The sequence below is a fragment of the Tachypleus tridentatus genome, chromosome 8, assembly GCF_004210375.1.
Source record: "Tachypleus tridentatus isolate NWPU-2018 chromosome 8, ASM421037v1, whole genome shotgun sequence".
NCBI classification, from domain to species: Eukaryota; Metazoa; Arthropoda; class Merostomata; order Xiphosura; family Limulidae; genus Tachypleus; species Tachypleus tridentatus.
Genome location: NC_134832.1, coordinates 156366539 through 156388502, shown reverse-complemented (window position 1 = coordinate 156388502; position 21964 = coordinate 156366539). Strand labels below are relative to the sequence as shown.

The 21964-nt window shown below is 34.6% G+C and overlaps 1 protein-coding gene across 1 annotated transcript in view; it reads left to right on the top strand.

Moving 5' to 3' along the window:
* Nucleotides 1–3277, top strand: part of LOC143224055 (degenerin unc-8-like) — a 33656-nt gene extending 30379 nt beyond the window's left edge. The window contains exons 11-12 of the mRNA XM_076452518.1: nucleotides 640–715; nucleotides 1755–3277. Coding sequence (XP_076308633.1) covers nucleotides 640–715; nucleotides 1755–1964 — 286 coding nt within the window. The 3' untranslated portion in view covers nucleotides 1965–3277. The remainder of the gene's footprint in view (nucleotides 1–639; nucleotides 716–1754) is intronic.
* The last annotated feature ends 18687 nt before the right edge of the window (nucleotides 3278–21964 follow it).

The following is a 21964-nucleotide window of genomic DNA, read 5'->3' as shown; positions in this document are numbered from 1 at the left end:
TGATGACTAGCTGCCTTCTCTCTAGTTTTACACTGCTAAATTAGGGACAACTAACGCAGATAGCCCTCGTGTAGCTTTCCACAAAAGTCGAACGAAACCAAACTTATTATAAGCAAAACTCGTAAAACTACAATATTCTGTCAGTGTTAATTTCGGTTCACTATACTATATTTTGAAATAATGAAAATATTTCATAACGATGTTATACATATTCTGAAGATATCATTTTCAAAGCTCTAGCCTGATCAATGTAGCTACTGATTTAAGGCCTCCAGATAAACCTACGAACAGTGACTTTTTAGTTTCTGATATTTTAGGAAAACCTCAGTTGTTGCTGATATCCTTCTGACATACAGTAAACATTATACTATAATGACTGAGATGTAAGAAATGACTAGTATTTTTATTACTGTGTATTACAAGTAACTCCTGGTCAGTATCAATTACCCTTCGATCATCTCACTCTTATTGTTGGCCCAAATCCACTACACCTTTTGTTACTGACCTTGTCTTTCAATGACGTTATGAAGTAATAAAGATACTATAGTATCACAACTGTTAATACACTAAATGTCACTTCATTTGTATTTCAATTTTAACAGCTTTAAGATTGACTTTATCGATTTCATTTTTATCCAGTGAACAAGTCCTTCTCGTTTCTATTGAACCCAGTAAGTCTGAGAGCCTTATCTATAAGTATTACCCAACTTTTCAGGTAAATAGTCTGTTATTACTTTAAGTTTTGTAATATTCAGGTTGCTTTAAACATTTAACAATTATACAGTTTACAGATTCCAGAGTAAATGTTCGAATATTACGTTTTATTCTAAAATATAACTTACGAGTGTCTTTATATCTGTTTATTGTTGTTAATACCAAAACTTCATTACTACCTTTCCAGTTAGTATGTCATGTGTTATAATTATGAAACACATTGTCATCCTATATACGGATAAAGTACATAGTTTTTGTTATAATAATATTTCGACTCTCAAATTCATCAATAGAGTACGTGGATACATTTCAACTAGCTGTCAGACTGATATAAAGCTTCACTGTGTGACATTCTTTTTGTCAACCAATCTAATATTATTAGAATTTTAGGTTCTATATCGACATAAATTTTCAATGAATGACTTTCTATATCTCAGTCAGCCTTTTACCACAGCTACCAGATTGATCCAGGGCTTCATTAGATAACATTCTTTATCTTAAACAGTCTGATATCACAGATACCAGATTGATCCAAGGCTTCATTAGATGATATTCTATATCTAAAACAGTCTGATATCACAGTTACCAGATTGATCCAAGGCTTCATTAGATGACATTCTATACCTAAAACACTATGATATCACAGCTACCAGATTGATCCAATGCCTTTCTTGGATGATATTCTGTATCTCAACCATGATGATATCACTGTTCTCAGTTTGATACAAAGCTTCATTAGATTGCATTCTATATCTCAATCATATTGATAACACATCTATCTGGTTGTGTATATTTGTTATTAACTTAAACAAACAAAGAAACAGAACAACATAACGTAAGTCGTTTTCAAAGCACGAATATTTACCAGAACAAGATAATACACAATGATTCGACTTTATTAACAGGTAATAAAGAAATCACTGTTACCTTTTATAGATGATGAAAATGTATTTTTAGGTTTTACTACGGAACTTGTCTTCAGGTTGATACGTACATTGTGGCCGACACTTTTCAATGTTTACTTTATTACTGTTTTCCAGAATATTGAGATCTTCAGTTACTTTGGTGGCTATTTGGGTATGTGGATAGGATACTCTATACTGAGCGTGGCGGGTATTTTGTTGACTCTACCATCAATTGTGGCTGATAAATATTTGAGGAGACGTGGAAAGGTCCAAACTGAGGAAGGCCTGGGTCAAGAAAAACCGGTTTCCTGTGATACAACAGTTACTGTTATATCTGTGGATTAGAATCCATATCATACAATAATCGTTTTCAACATGATGCACTAGAGATGCCTTATTTTGTGTTCTTTGAAATAATTTTTTTGATGAAAGTAAAGCAGCTGAAGACAAGCTGTGAACACGAAGTAAAAAAACAAAACAGTTACCACATGTTTTTACCGCAGACACGTAGCTATAACTGGTTAGTTTTATCAAACGTTCACCACACAAAATACTACCTAAACTGTTCATAGTTTAGTGTAATTGGATGGTAAGATAATTTTTTTGTATTTAAAATAATAGCTGTTATGTCAATAATAATGTTCAGTTAGTTCTATAAACGTAAATAAAATAGTCACCTATATCTCCAGAATGTAACATTAAGTATTATTAATATAATACACGTTTGTTTTTGTTTCTCGTTATTTGTACTGAACTTCTACACCAAGCTACCTGATTATATGAGATTCATAATAACATTAAAATTATATGATAACCATTATGACATTAAATAAAGAATACTGTTGAAACGTGTTGCATATCGCCATTGGATGGAAATGTGTGAACTCACGTGTGTAAGATGTGATGTGTATCTTTGTCTCACAGTGTGATTTAATTTATTAACATGTAGAGTTTAATATTATATTTGAATGTGATATTTGAATATATTAATGATGTTCGTATATCATGTTCTCGAATGAATGAAAATATTTAGTATTTAAACAAAAAATTAAGATATGAATATTTAAATATAATTTATTATGATTATTTTTATTTCACACATTTAAGATTGGTTTTTAATAATAATACATTTTCGTTTACTAAGTATAACTTAAGGCTTATTTTTAATACTATTTCAGTAATATCACAAATTTTACATTATTTTGTACTTTACATCAGAATATTTCATACTAGTTATTAAAATAAACATTTTAACACTATTTCTCAGTACAGTAACTACATCTTATGGAAAATTTTGGTGTGTGTAGTTACTAATAAAACATTTCGTGTGATGTGATATAATTATATTGTTGAAGTACTGTGTGTTTCAAACCAATAGGTTGTGGGAATTTAAAAAAACAACACCGTAACGGTGTTCAAAGAACACTGATAATATGTAAAATGTGAAGAATAAATACTGGAAATTGTATGTGCTTAACTAACACTTGAGATTATATATAAAGTGTGACTAATAAATACTAGAAACGATATATAAAATGCGATTAGCAAACATTGGAAAATAATATAAAGTGTGATAAATAAACACAAAAATATGTGAAGTGTTATCAATAAATACTGAAAATTATATATAGTGTGATAAAATGTTTGGAAATAACATATAAAATGAAATTAATAAATATTGAACATTATATACAGAAAGTGTGATTAATAAATATAATAAATATAAATTATATATATAAAGAGCCATAAGCAAACACGAAAATAATAGATAAAGTATGATAAATGAACACTGGAAATTATTTATAAAGTAAGAACAAAATACACAGAATAGACGAAACTTAATCAATAAATACCGGCTAGTTAGGTAAGGAGCTTGACTCGAAATTTGAGTGTTGCGGGTTCTAATCCTTGTCACACCAAATATGCTTGCCCTTTTAGCCGTGTGGAAGTGATTAATTTCTAAAAGAGCAGACCACATGGTGGTGGTGGGCTTGATGACCAGCTCTCTGTTCTCTGGTCTTCCACTGTTAAATTATGGACAACGAGCTCTGGTAGCCTTCGTGTAGTTGTGTACGAAACTCAAAACAAACACTGGAAATGATAAACAAAGTGTGAGAACCTTCGTGTAGTTGTGTACGAAACTCAAAACAAACACTGGAAATGATAAACAAAGTGTGAGAGCCTTCGTGTAGTTGTGTACGAAACTCAAAACAAACACTGGAAATGATAAACAAAGTGTGAGAACCTTCGTGTAGTTGTGTACGAAATTCAAAACAAACACTGGAAATGATAAACAAAGTGTGAGAACCTTCGTGTAGTTGTGTACGAAATTCAAAACAAACACTGGAAATGATAAACAAAGTGTGAGAACCTTCGTGTAGTTGTGTACGAAACTCAAAACAAACACTGGAAATGATAAACAAAGTGTGAGAGCCTTCGTGTAGTTGTGTACGAAACTCAAAACAAACACTGGAAATGATAAACAAAGTGTGAGAGCCTTCGTGTAGTTGTGTACGAAACTCAAAACAAACACTGGAAATGATAAACAAAGTGTGAGAACCTTCGTGTAGTTGTGTACGAAATTCAAAACAAACACTGGAAATGATAAACAAAGTGTGAGAACCTTCGTGTAGTTGTGTACGAAACTCAAAACAAACACTGGAAATGATAAACAAAGTGTGAGAGCCTTCGTGTAGTTGTGTACGAAACTCAAAACAAACACTGGAAATGATAAACAAAGTGTGAGAACCTTCGTGTAGTTGTGTACGAAATTCAAAACAAACACTGGAAATGATAAACAAAGTGTGAGAACCTTCGTGTAGTTGTGTACGAAATTCAAAACAAACACTGGAAATGATAAACAAAGTGTGAGAACCTTCGTGTAGTTGTGTACGAAACTCAAAACAAACACTGGAAATGATAAACAAAGTGTGAGAGCCTTCGTGTAGTTGTGTACGAAACTCAAAACAAACACTGGAAATGATAAACAAAGTGTGAGAGCCTTCGTGTAGTTGTGTACGAAACTCAAAACAAACACTGGAAATGATAAACAAAGTGTGAGAACCTTCGTGTAGTTGTGTACGAAATTCAAAACAAACACTGGAAATGATAAACAAAGTGTGAGAACCTTCGTGTAGTTGTGTACGAAACTCAAAACAAACACTGGAAATGATAAACAAAGTGTGAGAGCCTTCGTGTAGTTGTGTACGAAACTCAAAACAAACACTGGAAATGATAAACAAAGTGTGAGAGCCTTCGTGTAGTTGTGTACGAAACTCAAAACAAACTCTGGAAATGATAAACAAAGTGTGAGAGCCTTCGTGTAGTTGTGTACGAAACTCAAAACAAACACTGGAAATGATAAACAAAGTGTGAGAACCTTCGTGTAGTTGTGTACGAAACTCAAAACAAACACTGGAAATGATAAACAAAGTGTGAGAACCTTCGTGTAGTTGTGTACGAAATTCAAAACAAACACTGGAAATGATAAACAAAGTGTGAGAGTCTTCGTGTAGTTGTGTACGAAATTCAAAACAAACACTGGAAATGATAAACAAAGTGTGAGAGCCTTCGTGTAGTTGTGTACGAAATTCAAACAAACACTGGAAATGATAAACAAAGTGTGAGAACCTTCGTGTAGTTGTGTACGAAATTCAAAACAAACACTGGAAATGATAAACAAAGTGTGAGAACCTTCGTGTAGTTGTGTACGAAATTCAAAACAAACACTGGAAATGATAAACAAAGTGTGAGAACCTTCGTGTAGTTGTGTACGAAACTCAAAACAAACACTGGAAATGATAAACAAAGTGTGAGAGCCTTCGTGTAGTTGTGTACGAAACTCAAAACAAACACTGGAAATGATAAACAAAGTGTGAGAACCTTCGTGTAGTTGTGTACGAAATTCAAAACAAACACTGGAAATGATAAACAAAGTGTGAGAACCTTCGTGTAGTTGTGTACGAAACTCAAAACAAACACTGGAAATGATAAACAAAGTGTGAGAACCTTCGTGTAGTTGTGTACGAAACTCAAAACAAACACTGGAAATGATAAACAAAGTGTGAGAACCTTCGTGTAGTTGTGTACGAAACTCAAAACAAACACTGGAAATGATAAACAAAGTGTGAGAGCCTTCGTGTAGTTGTGTACGAAACTCAAAACAAACACTGGAAATGATAAACAAAGTGTGAGAGCCTTCGTGTAGTTGTGTACGAAATTCAAAACAAACACTGGAAATGATAAACAAAGTGTGAGAGCCTTCGTGTAGTTGTGTACGAAATTCAAAACAAACACTGGAAATGATAAACAAAGTGTGAGAGCCTTCGTGTAGTTGTGTACGAAACTCAAAACAAACACTGGAAATGATAAACAAAGTGTGAGAGCCTTCGTGTAGTTGTGTACGAAATTCAAAACAAACACTGGAAATGATAAACAAAGTGTGAGAGCCTTCGTGTAGTTGTGTACGAAATTCAAAACAAACACTGGAAATGATAAACAAAGTGTGAGAGCCTTCGTGTAGTTGTGTACGAAATTCAAAACAAACACTGGAAATGATAAACAAAGTGTGAGAGCCTTCGTGTAGTTGTGTACGAAATTCAAAACAAACACTGGAAATGATAAACAAAGTGTGAGAGCCTTCGTGTAGTTGTGTACGAAATTCAAAACAAACACTGGAAATGATAAACAAAGTGTGAGTAATAAACAATGGAAATCATGAATGAACTTATATTAATAAACGCTTGAAATAATGTATAAAGTGTCATCATGAAACACTGAAAAACATATATAATTTTTTATTATTAAACGTTGAAAACGGTTTTTAAAATGTCATCAATAAATACCAGAATCATACATAAAGTTTCATTAATAAACATTAGGTATTTTATTTAAAGTGTGATTATTAAACCCTGGAAATAATATAATTTCATGCCAAAAAGTTTCAGGTTCTCACATGGTTTGTAAACATCTTGTGTTAGGATCCGTGTCCACAGATGACAAGATTTTGCAGTCTAATAACCAACAATAAAACTCTTGTTAAAAAACTTAATGATCACTTCGAGCAGCAATTCATTTTGACTGTAAATGCGACATGCTTAGTAGAAGTTAATCAATGAACAACTGGAATAATACAATATAGTCAGTTCTTCCATAATTGATGAGACATGCTCAGTAGAAGAGAACCAATGAGGATCCCAACCATAGTCGTTAAGATTGTTTTCTGTTACAGTAGGGTTTTAAGAGATAAATTTTACTTACATACATCGTCAGCAGTATATCTTTACGATGTGTTAGTAAGCATTATGCACAAAGTTCCAAATCGGCAAGATACGACTACAGGCAAAGATTTGTGAATATACTGTTCATGATATCATTATGATTATTATAGTGCAAATAATTTTTTGGATATCTGTTAAACTAGTTTTGAATATATATTACTTCTAAAACACGTTGGGCCTTGCATGGTTGTGGCGCTCAGCTCATAATCTGAGGGTCGTGAGTTCGAATCCCCGGCACACTGAACATGCTCGTCTTTTGAGCCATGCGGACGTTATAAAAAGACGGTCAGTTCCACTATTTGTTGGTAAAATAGTAGCCCAAGAGTTGGCGGTGAGTGGTGATGACTAGCTGCCTTCTCTGTAGTCTTACGCTGCTAAATTAGGAATTGTTAGCCCAGATAACTCTTTTCGTACCGTTGCATGACATTAGGATACAAACAAACAGTAAAACAAGTGGAGAGTATGCTCTTCATTTATATTTTTAATTTATCATGGACAAACCACCAATACAAACCGTTAAAGAAGGGAGTCAATAAACAACTGGAGTAATGCCGCCAGGTTTTTCACCATATTTATCCTCAAATTTAGTTTATAGGAAATTCTCGTGCTGCCAAGCTCGTGTTCGGTTGGATTCAAGTATGGGGAGAATACCAGTCAGTTCGTTTTCCTGATAAAACTTCTCTCCAGGATGCCACTAATACACAAATCACAAGCAGGTGCTAGGTAGTAACAACTAAAAGAATGTCCTAGCTAACTGCCTGAGTGACATTATTGTTTGTAAGGCTGCATTCGAATATCTAGTGTCGCTAAAAGTATTGTGTCAAAAGGCACACAAATTCTGCTTTTTCCTCAGACAAATATATATCACCAAGAGCGTGAATTTTCTCTGCAAAATTTATGTTAAATTTAATCCTGAACATTGTCCTAATACAGGTACGTCTCATATATAACTATGAGCAAAGAATGATTCGTTCCTGAAAATACAATGTTTTGAGTCACTGGGAAAACTGGTGCATCGAGCCCATATTGTCTCGTAATAAATAGATGTTGACAATGATTCATGTTCTCCGATTTACTGTCCAAATATTTAGCTGTTTGAAAGTTAGTTTACATCCTGTAAACCACTTATATCTATCTTACAAAGACCTTTTATGGTAGACCTGTTTGATTACTCCCAGTCTGCCTTTGAAAAAAAAAGTTCACCTCTGGAAAACGCTAGCGTTAGAGATCACTAGATCAGTAATACCACAACTAACCAACACACCACAGGGGATACAAATTACCAAAAGTTTAGTACAACCACTACCAACCAGTATATTACAGATGACAGAGATCACCAGAACATTAGTACTACCACCACCAACCAGTATATTACAGATGACACAGATCATCAGAAGTTTAGTACTACCACTACTAACCAGTATATTACAGATGAAACAGATCATCAGAACATTAGTACTACCACTACCAACCAATATATTACAGATGACACAGATCACCTAAACATTAGTACAACCACTACTAACCAGTATATTACAGATGACACAGATCACCAGAACATTAGTACTACCACTACTAACCAGTATATTACAGATGACACAGATCACCAGAACATTAAAACTGCTACTATTATAGAAGCCCTCATAGAAAAAAAAATTAACAAAATGTTAGTACTTCCAGTAATAACCAAAACTTCATAGAAAACACACATCACCAGAAACATGTTGAGAATATAGCGATGAAACTACTTAATAATAAACATAAAATAAAATGAGCAGGAAACAAACTGTATTGGAAGAAAGTAAAGTATCGGCCAAGGAAAATAATGATGTGAGTTTAATTTTGGTCGACGAGATGAGTCGAACGTTTAACATGTGACACTACGACTTTTAAACGGATAAAAAATAATAAAAATTCCATCAAAATGTGATTTTAAAGTGGTTTAACCTTCTTGAATGTATTTTCACAAAAAAATAAAAAATATGTTGGAATAAAACCAAACGATTACTGGAAGAGATGCATACAACTGTCATATCAATTGTAACAGAATTTTACCCAGAATACTGGTGCAATATAAATAGGAAGATGGTGTTTGGCTTGTGAACTGAAATTCTAAAGTAATTGAACAGACTTAAACAGACTTTTGATAAGAAGAAAAGAACCACATAGCGTTCATTATATCATTACGATAATTATAGTGTAAATAATTTGTTGTATATTATGTTAAACTAGTTTTGTATACATATATTATTTCTAAAACATGTGGAGAATGTGGTCTTCATTTATCTTTGAATTCATCAATAACAAGTCACAGACACATGAATCCTGAACCTGACAACAATACAATCTATTTACAAATACATATAGTTACTGTTCTGCTTTATACCAAAACGTAAGATCCTGACAACTAACTACTCTCTTATCAAAATAAAATTTACTTAGCTGGAGATGATTTCTACTCTGTCAAAATTTGCATATCTGTTCTGGAATCCTACTGTTCTTACTGATAATTACAAAAAATATGGCGCATCAACAATATCAATTTCTTTTATAATTTTAAACACCTCAATCAGATCCATTCTAACTTTTTTCTCCAAGAGTAAACAAGTTGAGAGATTTCAACCTTTTCTCTGATTAATATTCCTTCATCCCAGTTACCATTCTAGTTAAGCTCCTTTGAACCTTTTCAGTTTAATGTCCATCCTAAAATAAGGGCCTAATACTGAACACCATACTCCAACTAGGGCCTAATCAGTGACTAATACAATGAACTCACAACTTCTTTAGACTTATATTCAAAATTTCTGTACACCTAATCTAAACTTTTATTTGACACACCACTAGCCACAGCACATTGGTTGGATAGCTTCAGAGACTGATCAACAATTTCACCACGAACCTTTTATATCGTAAGATTTTTAAGGTTATTCCCATCTCAATTATACTTATAATTCAAATTATGTTAACCTACGTTCATTATCTTGCATTAATTATAATTCAAATCCATTTGCAGTTTATTTGTCCAACTCATTAAATGATCTCAGAATTTTTAAAAATTTGTACTCTTACCTTCATCTACATAAGCAGTAAGTTTTTCAAATAATGTCAAAAGGTTTGTAAAATAATATTTTCTCTTAATGAAACCATGTTGACTATCTTATAAAATTCTATGCATAACATATTTTAACAGACCTTCCAAAATGTTTCTACAACTGACGTTTTAAAATGCTTAAATTAAAGCATGCTTCTTTAGCTCACGAAGCTCATATCGTCAAAACCCAAAAACCAAATCGAAGAGAAGAACCAAACTTCCTAATAATATACACAACCTTCATTGTGAGAATGAATAATTTGTAGGATTACACAACTGATCAAGTGGTAATGTGTCTTTGAGAATCAGGTTATAATTAATAATGATATAACATGTTCGTAAAACATTTATTTAGATATATATATATATATGAGAAAAATAAATTATATGACAAGCAATCAACTTATCTTATTATAAAGGACATTTTTTCTCCCAGCTACAGTTATCTAGAACTAAAAAAGGGCTTCAGTTATTTAAAATTAAAAACATTATAGTTTCAAGACACATCTCTGTATATATTTTAAACAGAGATCCAACCAAAAGTGTAAAATGGAGCTAAAAAGAAACCGAAACACCAAAAAGTATTAAATCAATAAACATGAGAATGAGAACAGACGCCACCTTAAAACACATTTATAATTTGTCAGGTTATCCCATAAGTAATGTACGAAAATTTAATACAGAAAGTTATCATCATTTCTGTCTTTATAGAAACTTTAATGACTAAAATGTGTAGCACGACGTGTATAAAAATATTAAGACAAATAAGAGAAACTAACTCAATTCCACGTTTTCAGATCATTAATCAAATAAACCCTTATGAAGATGGATATGGCTGAGGAGCACATTAAGCATATAATGCTTTATGAGTTTAAAAAAGACGACAGAAACTACACGAAACATTCAAGGTGTTTATGGTACGGAATCCCTCAGTGAAAGAAAATGTCAAAGGTAGTTTCACAAGTTCAGATCAGGTGACTACAGTTTAAGTGAATCACCACATTCAGGCCGTCCTGTTGAGTTTAATGATGACTTGCTGCTGGCTGCACTTGATGAAATTTGCGCTGTAACAGTTAAAGACGTGGCACAGAAGCTTAATTCAACCCATTCAACAGTCCATCGTTATCTGCAACAGCTTGAAAAGGTGTCAAAACTTAGAAAATGGGTCCCCCATGACTTGATAGAAGCTAACCATAGAACAAGAATGGACATTTGCCCTTTTCTGCACTTTTGTAAACGTAACTCACTTTTAATGGACAGGTTAGTGACTGGAGATGAAAAATGGATATATAATAATATAGTTAAGCGTTGCAAACAATAGCTCAGTGCAGGTAAATTGGCTAAAGCACAGCCAAAAATGGACCTCTACTTTAGGAAAGTCTTGTTAAGCCTTTGGTGGAATATTGTTGTTGTGATACACTTTGAATTGCTGCCACTCAATGTAACGATTACATCACACTTCTATTGTCAACAGTTAGAGCGCTTGAATGTTGCACTGAAAGTAAAGAGGCCTGCTTTAATGAGTCGTAAAGATGTTATGTTACACCAGGATAATGCATGACCCCATAGAGCAAGGATCACATTTGGAAAGATTGAAGAAAAAGACTGAGGCAAACTTCCACATCCTCCTTATTCTGCAGACCTTGTTCCATCTGATTATCATCTGTAAAGATTGAAGAGGTAGACTGGGGAAAACTTCCACATCCTCCTTATTCGCCAAACCTTGTCCCATCTGATTATCATCTGTAAAGATTGAAGAGGTAGACTGGGGAAAATTCCCACATCATCCTTATTCGCCAAACCTTGTCCAATCTGATTATCATCTGTAAAGATTGAAGAGGTAGACTGGGGAAAACTTTCACATCCTTCTTATTCGCCAAACCTTGTCCCATTTGATTATCATCTGTGAAGATTAAAAAGTTAGACTGGGGAAAACTTCCACATCCTCTTTATTCTCCAAACCTTGCCCCATCTGATTATCATCTGCATAGATTGAAGAGTTAGACTGGGGAAAACTTCCACATCCTTCTTATTCGCCAAACCTTGTCCCATTTGATTATCATCTGTAAAGATTTAAGAGTTAGACTGGGGAAAATTCCCACATCCTCCTTATTCTCCAAAACTTGCCCCATCTGATTATCATCTGTAAAGATTTAAGAGTTAGACTGGGGAAAATTCCCACATCCTCCTTATTCTCCAAACCTTGTCCCATCTGATTGTCATCTGTAAAGATTGAAGAGTTAGACTGGGGAAAACTTCCACATCCTCCTTATTCTCCAAACCTTGTCCCATCTGATTATCATCTGTATAGATTGAAGAGTTAGACTGGGGAAAACTTCCACATCCTTCTTATTCGCCAAACCTTGTCCCATTTGATTATCATCTGTAAAGATTGAAGAGTTAGACTGGGGAAAACTTTCACATCCTACTTATTCTCCAAACCTTGTTCCATCTGATTATCATCTATTATTATCTGTAAAGATTGAAGAGTTAGACTGGGGAAAACTTCCACATCATCCTTTTTCTCCAAGCCTTGTCCCATCTGATTATTATCTGTAAAGATTGAAGAGTTAGACTGGAGAAAACTTCCACATCCTCCTTATTCTCCAAGTCTTGTCCCATCTGATTATCATCTGTAAAGATTGAAGAGCTAGACTGTGGAAAACTTCCACATCATCCTTTTTCTCCAAACCTTGTCCCATCCGATTGTCATCTGTAAAGATTGAAGAGTTAGACTGGGGAAAACTTCTACATCCTCCTTATTCTCCAAACCTTGTCCCATATGATTATCATCTGTAAAGATTGAAGAGTTAGACTGGGGAAAACTTTCACATCCTACTTATTCTCCAAACCTTGTTCAATCTGATTATCATCTATTATTATCTGTAAAGATTGAAGAGTTAGACTGGGGAAAACTTCCACATCATCCTTTTTCTCCAAGCCTTGTCCCATCTGATTATTATCTGTAAAGATTGAAGAGTTAGACTGGAGAAAACTTCCACATCCTCCTTATTTTCCAAGTCTTGTCCCATCTGATTATCATCTGTAAAGATTGAAGAGTTAGACTGGAGAAAACTTCCACATCATCCTTATTCTTCAAACCTTGTCCCATCTGATTATCATCTGTAAAGATTGAAGAGCTAGACTGGGGAAAACTTCCACATCATCCTTATTCTTCAAACCTTGTCCCATCTGATTATCATCTGTAAAGATTGAAGAGCTAAACTGGGGAAAACTTCCACATCCTCCTTATTCTCCAAACCTTGTCCCATCTGATTATCATCTGTAAAGATTGAAGAGTTAGACTGGGGAAAACTTCCACATCATCCTTATTCTCCAAGCCTTGTCCCATCTGATTATCATTTGTAAAGATTGAAGAGTTAGACTGGGGAAAACTTCCACATCATCCTTATTCTCCAAACCTTGTCCCATCTGATTATCATCTGTAAAGATTGAAGAGTTAGACTGGAGAAAACATCCACATCATCCTTATTCTCCAGACCTTGTCCCATCTGATTATAATCTATTCTGAGGTTAGCACTTAATTCACTTTTCATACTCACAAACGAAACATGTTAAAAATACTCGCGAAAACAGAGCAGTACCAAAATTACGCTGTAAAAACAGTCTGTAGAAATCAAAAGACATCGAATCACACATATAACACCTAACGTATGAGGATTTGGGTGTCAGACAGTCTCACAACAACTTTATTCTGCAGTTAGGCTTTTATACTCAAACTATAAATTCCAGTTTTACAACAGTTCAGAGGATACCTCCACAAACTCAGACTCATAACATTAACACTAAATATCTGAAGTTTCTGTTTAAAAAAATCATGTTTTGTTATTTATACACAAATAATGAAATTTGTTTCCTCTCAACGAAAAATTGTATGCTCTGACTGCTTTCATTATTGTTGGTAATTATTCGTAAAATAATTTAATTTTCAAAGTCTCATGAGTATTTTACACTCAGTTTTTTATGGTAGTTTAATTAGTATTATAACCATGAAAAATTGCCCTTATTATAATTCATAAGCAATAGGTGTATTGTATTTTTAAACACTGCATTATTCGTCTTGTACCTCAGGGAATTTTTAGAATTCTAACCACATTGCATTTACCGTATTACTTGCAATAATTTATAACACAATATTATAGCACTTTATATCGATTTAAAAAGTTAACGTACCTTTTCATATTAACCAGTTTCTACAGCCCCCAATTTTCCGGCATAGCCAAGCGTGTGCGACTCGTAATCTTAGGGGCGCGGGTTTGCTTCACCGTCGCGCCAAAGGTGCTCCCCCTTTCAGCCGTGGGGGCGTCATAATGTTACGGTCAATCCCGCTATTGATAAAAGAGTAGCCCAAGAGTTAGGAGTTGGTGGTGATGACTATCTGTCTTCCCTCTACTCTTACATTGCTAAATTAGGGACAGCTCGCGCAGATAGCCCTCGAGTAGCTTTGCGCTAAATTCAAAACAAACAAGCAACCCCATCTGCAGATTTGTTATTCAACAACCGGATTTCGTCACCTGCAGTAAGAAGTTCTCAGGCATTCCACTGTATAGTTGAGCAACAAATATTTTAATTTCAGCCATATTTATTTCTACTTATTTAAAGTTTCAGTATAACTAGTCCATTAAAGGTCTTATCTTTCATTTATAACAACTTTCATTATAAAATAAATAATAACGAATCTTTAAACATTCATATAACTGTTCATATAACAACTCAAACAACAGTTCATATAACGAGTCTAAATTTCCAAGTACAAGCACGCAGTTCTGTCGTCTCTTTACCAATTTGAAATCAAATTCCAGGAAAGAATTTCAAGTGTCGCGGCTATTGAAGATTCGGTCTTATTTAACACTGTAATTCGTAACCATTGATGGAAGCTTTTTATTCCGTACCAAATGTTTCTACAAAACTGATGTGAAGTTAACTATGGATTTTTTTCTTTCACATTATTTTTATTTATTCATTTTTGATTAAATCAGGTAGTGTGAAAATATAACACTTTAAATCAATCATCAGCATACCTTAGCTAACTTTATTTTTATGGAGTTTTTCGGCCTGTTGGTTTCTAATGCCTTGTCTACTTTCGGTGCTTAACCCATAACTTTTGGAGTAAATACTAAGAAATTATTTTTCGGTTGTCGCAGTATCTTTAGCAAGGTATTCTGCAACAGTAAAGAAATATTATTTTATTTGGCAAAACTAATAATAGATGGCGATCTTATAGCTCATTGCATTCTGAAATTTCTTATCCGATCTCCATTTGTTTTTAACGTTTGTTTTGTTTGTTTGTTTATTTTGTAATTTCGCACAAAGCTACTCGAGGGCTATCTGTGCTAGCCGTCCCTAATTTAGCAGTGTTAGACCAGAGGGAAGGCAGCTAGTCATCACCACCCACCGCCAACTCTTGGGCTACTCTTTTACCAACGAATAGTGGGATTGACCGTCACTATATAACGCCCCCACGGCTGGGAGGGCGAGCATATTTGGCACGACTCAAGCGCGAACCCGCGACCCTCAGATTACGAAGTGCACGCCTTAACCACCTGGCCATGTCAGGCTATACGTTTATTACGAGCCATCCTCGAAGTTTAATCACAAAAAAAACACACATCTGGAATGTTATCTTGATAAACGTATCTTCAGAAAATGAAACAAAAAAAAACCTGAAGTAATTAACTTTTCGCCGTCTTTCGAATTTATAGTGCACAGCAGAGGGATTTAATATTCTTACCATAAAGTACATAAAGATATAAACAAAACAAAAACAAATGATCTACGCATTCCAAACGATTACAGTATTTTGGTTTACTCTTCGAGCGCTTCTTGGTCCCGGGTCTTGATTTATTTACTTTGTTTCACTCTTCGAGCGCTTCTTGGTCCCGGGTCTTGGATTTCATTACTTTGTTTTACTCTTGGAGAGCTTCTTGGTCCCGGGTCTTGGATTTATTTACTTTGTTTTACTCTTCGAGCGCTTCTTGGTCCCGGATCTTGGATTTATTTACTTTGTTTTACTTTTGGGGCGCTTCTTGGTCCCGGATCTTGGATTTATTTACTTTGTTTTACTCTTCGAGCGCTTCTTGGTCCCGGATCTTGGATTTATTTACTTTATTTTACTGTTGGAGCGCTTCTTGGTCCTGTGTCTTGGATTTATTTACTTTGTTTTATTCTTGGAGCGCTTCTTGGTCCCGGATCTTGGATTTATTTACTATGTTTTATTCTTGGAGCGCTTGTTGGTCCCGGGGATTGGACTTCTTTACTTTGTTTTACTCTTGGGGCGCTTGTTGGTCCCGGATCTTGGATTTATTTACTTTGTTGTACTCTTGGAGCGCTTCTTGGTCCCGGGTCTTGGATTTCATTACTTTGTTTTACTCTTGGAGCGCTTGTTGGTCTCGGGTTTTCGATATCTACTTCCGACGTATTTCCCTTTATTGTTTCTTCCGGCGTCTTTACAGGCCCCGCCCCCAGACTCTCCGACGAGGTCAAGCTTGAAAGTCTTTAATGTTTTGAGGGGTTTGCTTTTTCTCCTGCCTTAATGTTTGTAGCAGTTTACTGGTGTGTCGCCCAGACGTGCGATATAAATTAATTGACTCTAGAAGAGCCCGCTTTTAGTTCTCACTTATTAGGAGACTGGAAAATCTCTGCCTATCTTGTCTCTCGTCAATAACAAAATCCCAATTTTGTTGTTTTGTATCGTAAGTTTAAAATTTCCCTCCATAAGAAGTGTAAAAATATGCGATAACCTGAAGCGAATGTTACATTAACTAAGTTAAACAAAGCTCGTGCTGAGCGTGAGTTATTACTATTAGTCCTTGGGAGGGTACCTTGTAGGAAATGTTTATAATTATTATTATATTTATTTGTGTTACCTAATTTAACCATATCTCGCCTAAAAATTCTAAGTTTTGCATTTTTGGTTACCTTTATTATAATAATAATAATAGTGTTTGGTTTGTTTTGAATTTCACGCAAAGCTACACGAAGGCTATCTGCGCTAGCCGTTCCTAATTTAGCAGTGTAAGACAAGAGGAAATGCAGCTAGTCTTCAAGTCATCACCACCCACCGCCAACTCCTAGGCTACACTTTTACCAATGAATAGTGGGATTGGCCGTTACTTTATAACGCCCTCACGGCTGAAAGGGCAAGCATGTTTGGTGTGACGGAGATTCGAACCCGTTACCCTCAGATTATGAGTCGAGTACTTTAACAACCTGGCCATGCTGTGCTCCCGTTTTTATGTACCTAATTCATTCTTACTTGCCATGTTGTACAAATAAACTGTAATAATTATAATAATTTAATATTAATAAACCATTCTTAGAAATTCAATGTATCATATTCTGGTTCATTTTAATAATTAGTTCATATTCTCTAGTTGACTTAATATGTATTAATTATAATTAACTTCAAATTTTCTTGAACCCTATTCAAGGGACGTGAAAAAAACCAAAACGATTGTGCGTCAAGGATTCAAACAACCTTAATGTGGGCTTTAAATTAAGATATGTTGTGTATCGAAAAGATATTACTTAATATTTACAAAAATAAATATTCGACTGTAAGTATTAGCTATTACTGCAAGAGGGAATTGGCAGTGTAACAGTATAATGTTACATTTAATGAGAACCAATATTCAGAGCATTTATTGTACAGGAAAATAGAAAAAGATAATTTTAAATTTCTGTAAATTTTTATTGGTGATATTAACATATCGTTTCGTCCAACTGTTTTAAAGCGTCTTTTTATGTTTATATTATTCATACGACACAAATATATATTTACACAAACGTGTAAAAAGTGTAAAAGTCTTGTACGCGGTTTCTAATTTATTATGACGCACACGCACTGGGAAAGTCACTACCCCTATTTTAAATTCCCATTTGGACATGCCCACAATATGTTAAAACAAGTGAAGAACTCTGACTTATAAATCTACGTATTATTCATATATTCTACATGATATTAACAAAACAGTGTTATATATATGACTTGATAACACCGTTTTGCAATATTTTGTTAAGTTAAAAATGCAGTTTAAAAGCAGAGCAAATATTTTAGCTTACCACCTACAAAGTACAAAAGCTAATAGTATATAGTTCAGCGTAAGGAGTAACAAGTGGACCCATCCTTGAGCCAAGGTCCGGCTCACTTCACTTTCGCTGCTTTCGTTCAGTTCTCACGTCCTTCCTCTCACTCTCAAATACACAACTCCATTTTTTGAAATGTTAAAAATAAAGTAAAAATTCCACGGATATTTTAAAACATTTCTCATGTAAGGGGACGAAGAGGAACTACAAAGTTCCTGAACACAACAGTTGGAGAGAAAACTCTTCTGATTTCTTTCTCTCTAAACTGAACCCCTGCCACGTTAGTTTAGTTAGTTTTAGTTAACAAGTGGAGTGTGGTGTACGTGACCCATTCTGCATACAGCTACACCAAGACAGACTGGCTCACTTTTAATGCCATATCGGACTCATACCTACCTCACCCAATAGAACATGCTAACAACAAAACAAAACTAGACAATTATGGAAATCAAGTTACAGAAGCCATAAAAAACACAATACCTGAAACAAGAAGAAAGCAATCACTTATTCAATGGACTCTAACACCAGAAATTCACGAACTAATAATCAAACGCAGACAATTAAGACGAACACATTATGTTACACGTGATCCACACATTAAAACAGAAATCAATAGAACAAATATAAAAATTAAACAAGAAATTAAAAAAAGCAAAAGAAACTAATTGGCAAAACTTCTGTAAAAACTTAGAAAAAAACCAAGAACAATCCAAAAGAATTTTGGAAAATATTCAAGAGTATTGCTTCAGACAAAAACACAAATCACATGCTACAACATATCACACACAACAATAAAATCGCATGGACGGACGTAGATAAAGCTGACCTATTAGCTGACTACGACAAATTCTCCTTTTGCGACCTAAATTCAGTAGACTTTGACACACAACACCAACATCATGTCAACAACTTCATAAATACAAACCAAGCTTCATTCTCACCACAGTTCCCTGGCGAGACACTAGAAGCATACTCAAGTTCAATCAATAGAAAAATATCCATAACCGAACTAAAAATTAATATCAAGAACTTGAAGAATACTTACCCCGGACATGACCAAATACCAAACATTATTCTGAAAAAAAGCTCTACTCTCCTGTTATAACACCTCACAAACATCATGAATGTTTCACTAGCGACTGGATATTACCCTGACACTTGGAAAAAAGCCATCATAACCACGACCCCAAAGAAACAAACCAACAGAACCAATCCAGGTAATTTCCGCCCCATCAGTCTGTTAAGCTGCCTTGGCAAACTGATGGAGAGAATTATCTCCAACCGTCTCCTCCATTTTTTCGAATCGAATAACATCCTTCCAGAATCTCAAAATGCCTCCAGGAAAAATAGGCAAACAACAGATCGCCTCACACGACTCACCGAATCAATCTATAAAGCTTTCAACAACAATCAAGTAACCATCGGGGTATTCCTAGATGTCAAAAAAGCATTCCACAGCTTATGGCACAATGCCATCAAATAACAACTAAAACACCTGCAAATAAATCCCACGATAGTTAAATGGATTTCAAATTTCTTAACAGATAGAACAGCACAAGTAAAAGTCAATAAAACTATATCCAAATCATTTAATATAACCGCAGGAGTGCCCCAAGGATCAGTCCTCTCTTCACTTCTATACATAATTTTCGTCAGTGACATACCTTTCCCAAATCTAACATACACGCATAATTCACAATACGCAGTCGCTATCTGGAGCACCTCCAGAAACCCAGTGATGGCCATGTCTCGCGTACAAGAATCACTAAACAACGTCTCAACATGGAGCAACAAGTGGAGAGATGTGTTAAATCCAATTATTTAATAAATAAATAAATAAAACTAAACCTAATAACAATTCACGAAAGGGGACGAAGAGGAACCACAACGTTCCTGAACACCCCAGTTGGAGAGAGAATTCTTACGATTTCTCTCTCTCTAAACTAAACCCCTGCCACGATAGTTTGCGTTTGCGTAACAAGTGGAGAGTAGGTTTAAATCCAACCAAAACACAAGCAATCACCTTTTACAGGAAATTAAAAAAAACAAAGAAAGAATTTAGAAAAAATAAAATTATCACTCGGAAATACGGCCATTAACATGAGCAAAAACATCACATTCTTTGGCATCACTTTCGACACAAAACTAACATTAAAACATGTTAACAATATACACTCATCTATTAGAAAACGGATTTCACACTTAATGACACTAACCAGTAGACAATCGAAATGTTCACCAAACACCATTATCCAAATATACAAGGCTTACATCCGTCCACTAATAGAGTATGGATGTCAAGTAACACACAATATGTCAAATAACACACTCCAGAAAATCCAAGTTCAACAGAACAGAATACTAAGATCTGAATTCAGTCTACCGTCATTCACTCCAGTAAAGTATATACATCAAATCAGCAAATTACCAACACTAAGAGATAAACTAACGAAAATATCACATAAATATTATTTAAAAGCAGAAAACAGAAATAAACTAACGGCATCACTATGCAAATTAACTAGTGCACCAACAATATACATTTCACCTTGCAACATATTTCAAGAATCACAAATCACACAACAAAGTATCTAAAGAGCTAAACTCACGTTAACACTATGTTGTTCTCTTTTTAAGATCTCGGGCACAGGACAGGCAAAACTTTCGGCGCCTGTCCTGTGAAAGTGGATTTTTCTCGGGCCACTCCCGTTTCCCCTCACAGCAAAAACTTAGGCATTGGATTTTCAGATCCCAGCCCGGCGACTTTATTGCCAAGCCCTGATTCGGGTCGTTTGTGTTTGTGTTCATATTTACTTTGACATCTGCCTTTCGGGAGGGGACCTGGCCGTTTTCTCCGATGCTGCCTTTACCTCGGTAATGTAAACATTAAGAGTGACCTCCTTCACCCAAAAAAAAGAGTCTAAAAATTATTTAAAAGAAAAATAAAATTTAAAAAAACAAAAAAACAACTGAATCCAATAAACTTCAACGAAAGGGGACGAAGAGGAACCACAACGTTCCTGAACACCCCAGTTGGAACTCTTACGATTTCTCTCACTCTAAACTAAACCCCTGCCACGTTAGTTTGTGTTAGGTTATTATTCTTCGTAAAAATCTTAAAATATCTTCTTTTGGTTATATAATTTTTTCATGTTCTGTTATTCAGAACATTTGTTAAAACTAAAATTGAGGTTTAGTATTAAAGTGAAATACTATGAACATAGATGTACAAAAATATACTCTGTTACGTAACTGAATAAGCGAAATATGTGGTTGTGAATGTGTACGATACTATACAAGTAATCTTTTTTATGGTAAATACATAGCATGGGCATTCTTCACGTATGTAACATCAGCCAGCTCATTTATCAAATACTCTTTTAATTTCAAGTCTAATCTAAATCAACTTAATCATAAAGCCTTAATGGCCAGTTTCGATGTTATATCCCTCTTTACAGAAGTTCCAACCACTGGAGCCTGCAAGATAGCCTTAGAACTGTATATCCGAGACCCTAATCCAACTATAGACATTATCAGTAACCAATTAGTAACCCTCATAGAATTCACCACGACAAAGACAAACTTCATGTTCAACAACCAAAACTATATACAAACAAATGGCCTAAGCATGGGCAACCCAGTATCATCAGTTCTAGCCAATATTTTTGTGACACAAGTTGAAACACAAGCAATTAACACAGCATTACATCCACCACTATACTGGTACAGATATGTAGATGACACGGTTACGGGATTCAAATCTACAGAACACACACTTAATTTTTTCAATCACATTAACTCTATACATCCCAACATTAACTTCACATGTGAACAGGAAGAAAGCAATCAAATATCATTTCTTAACCTCA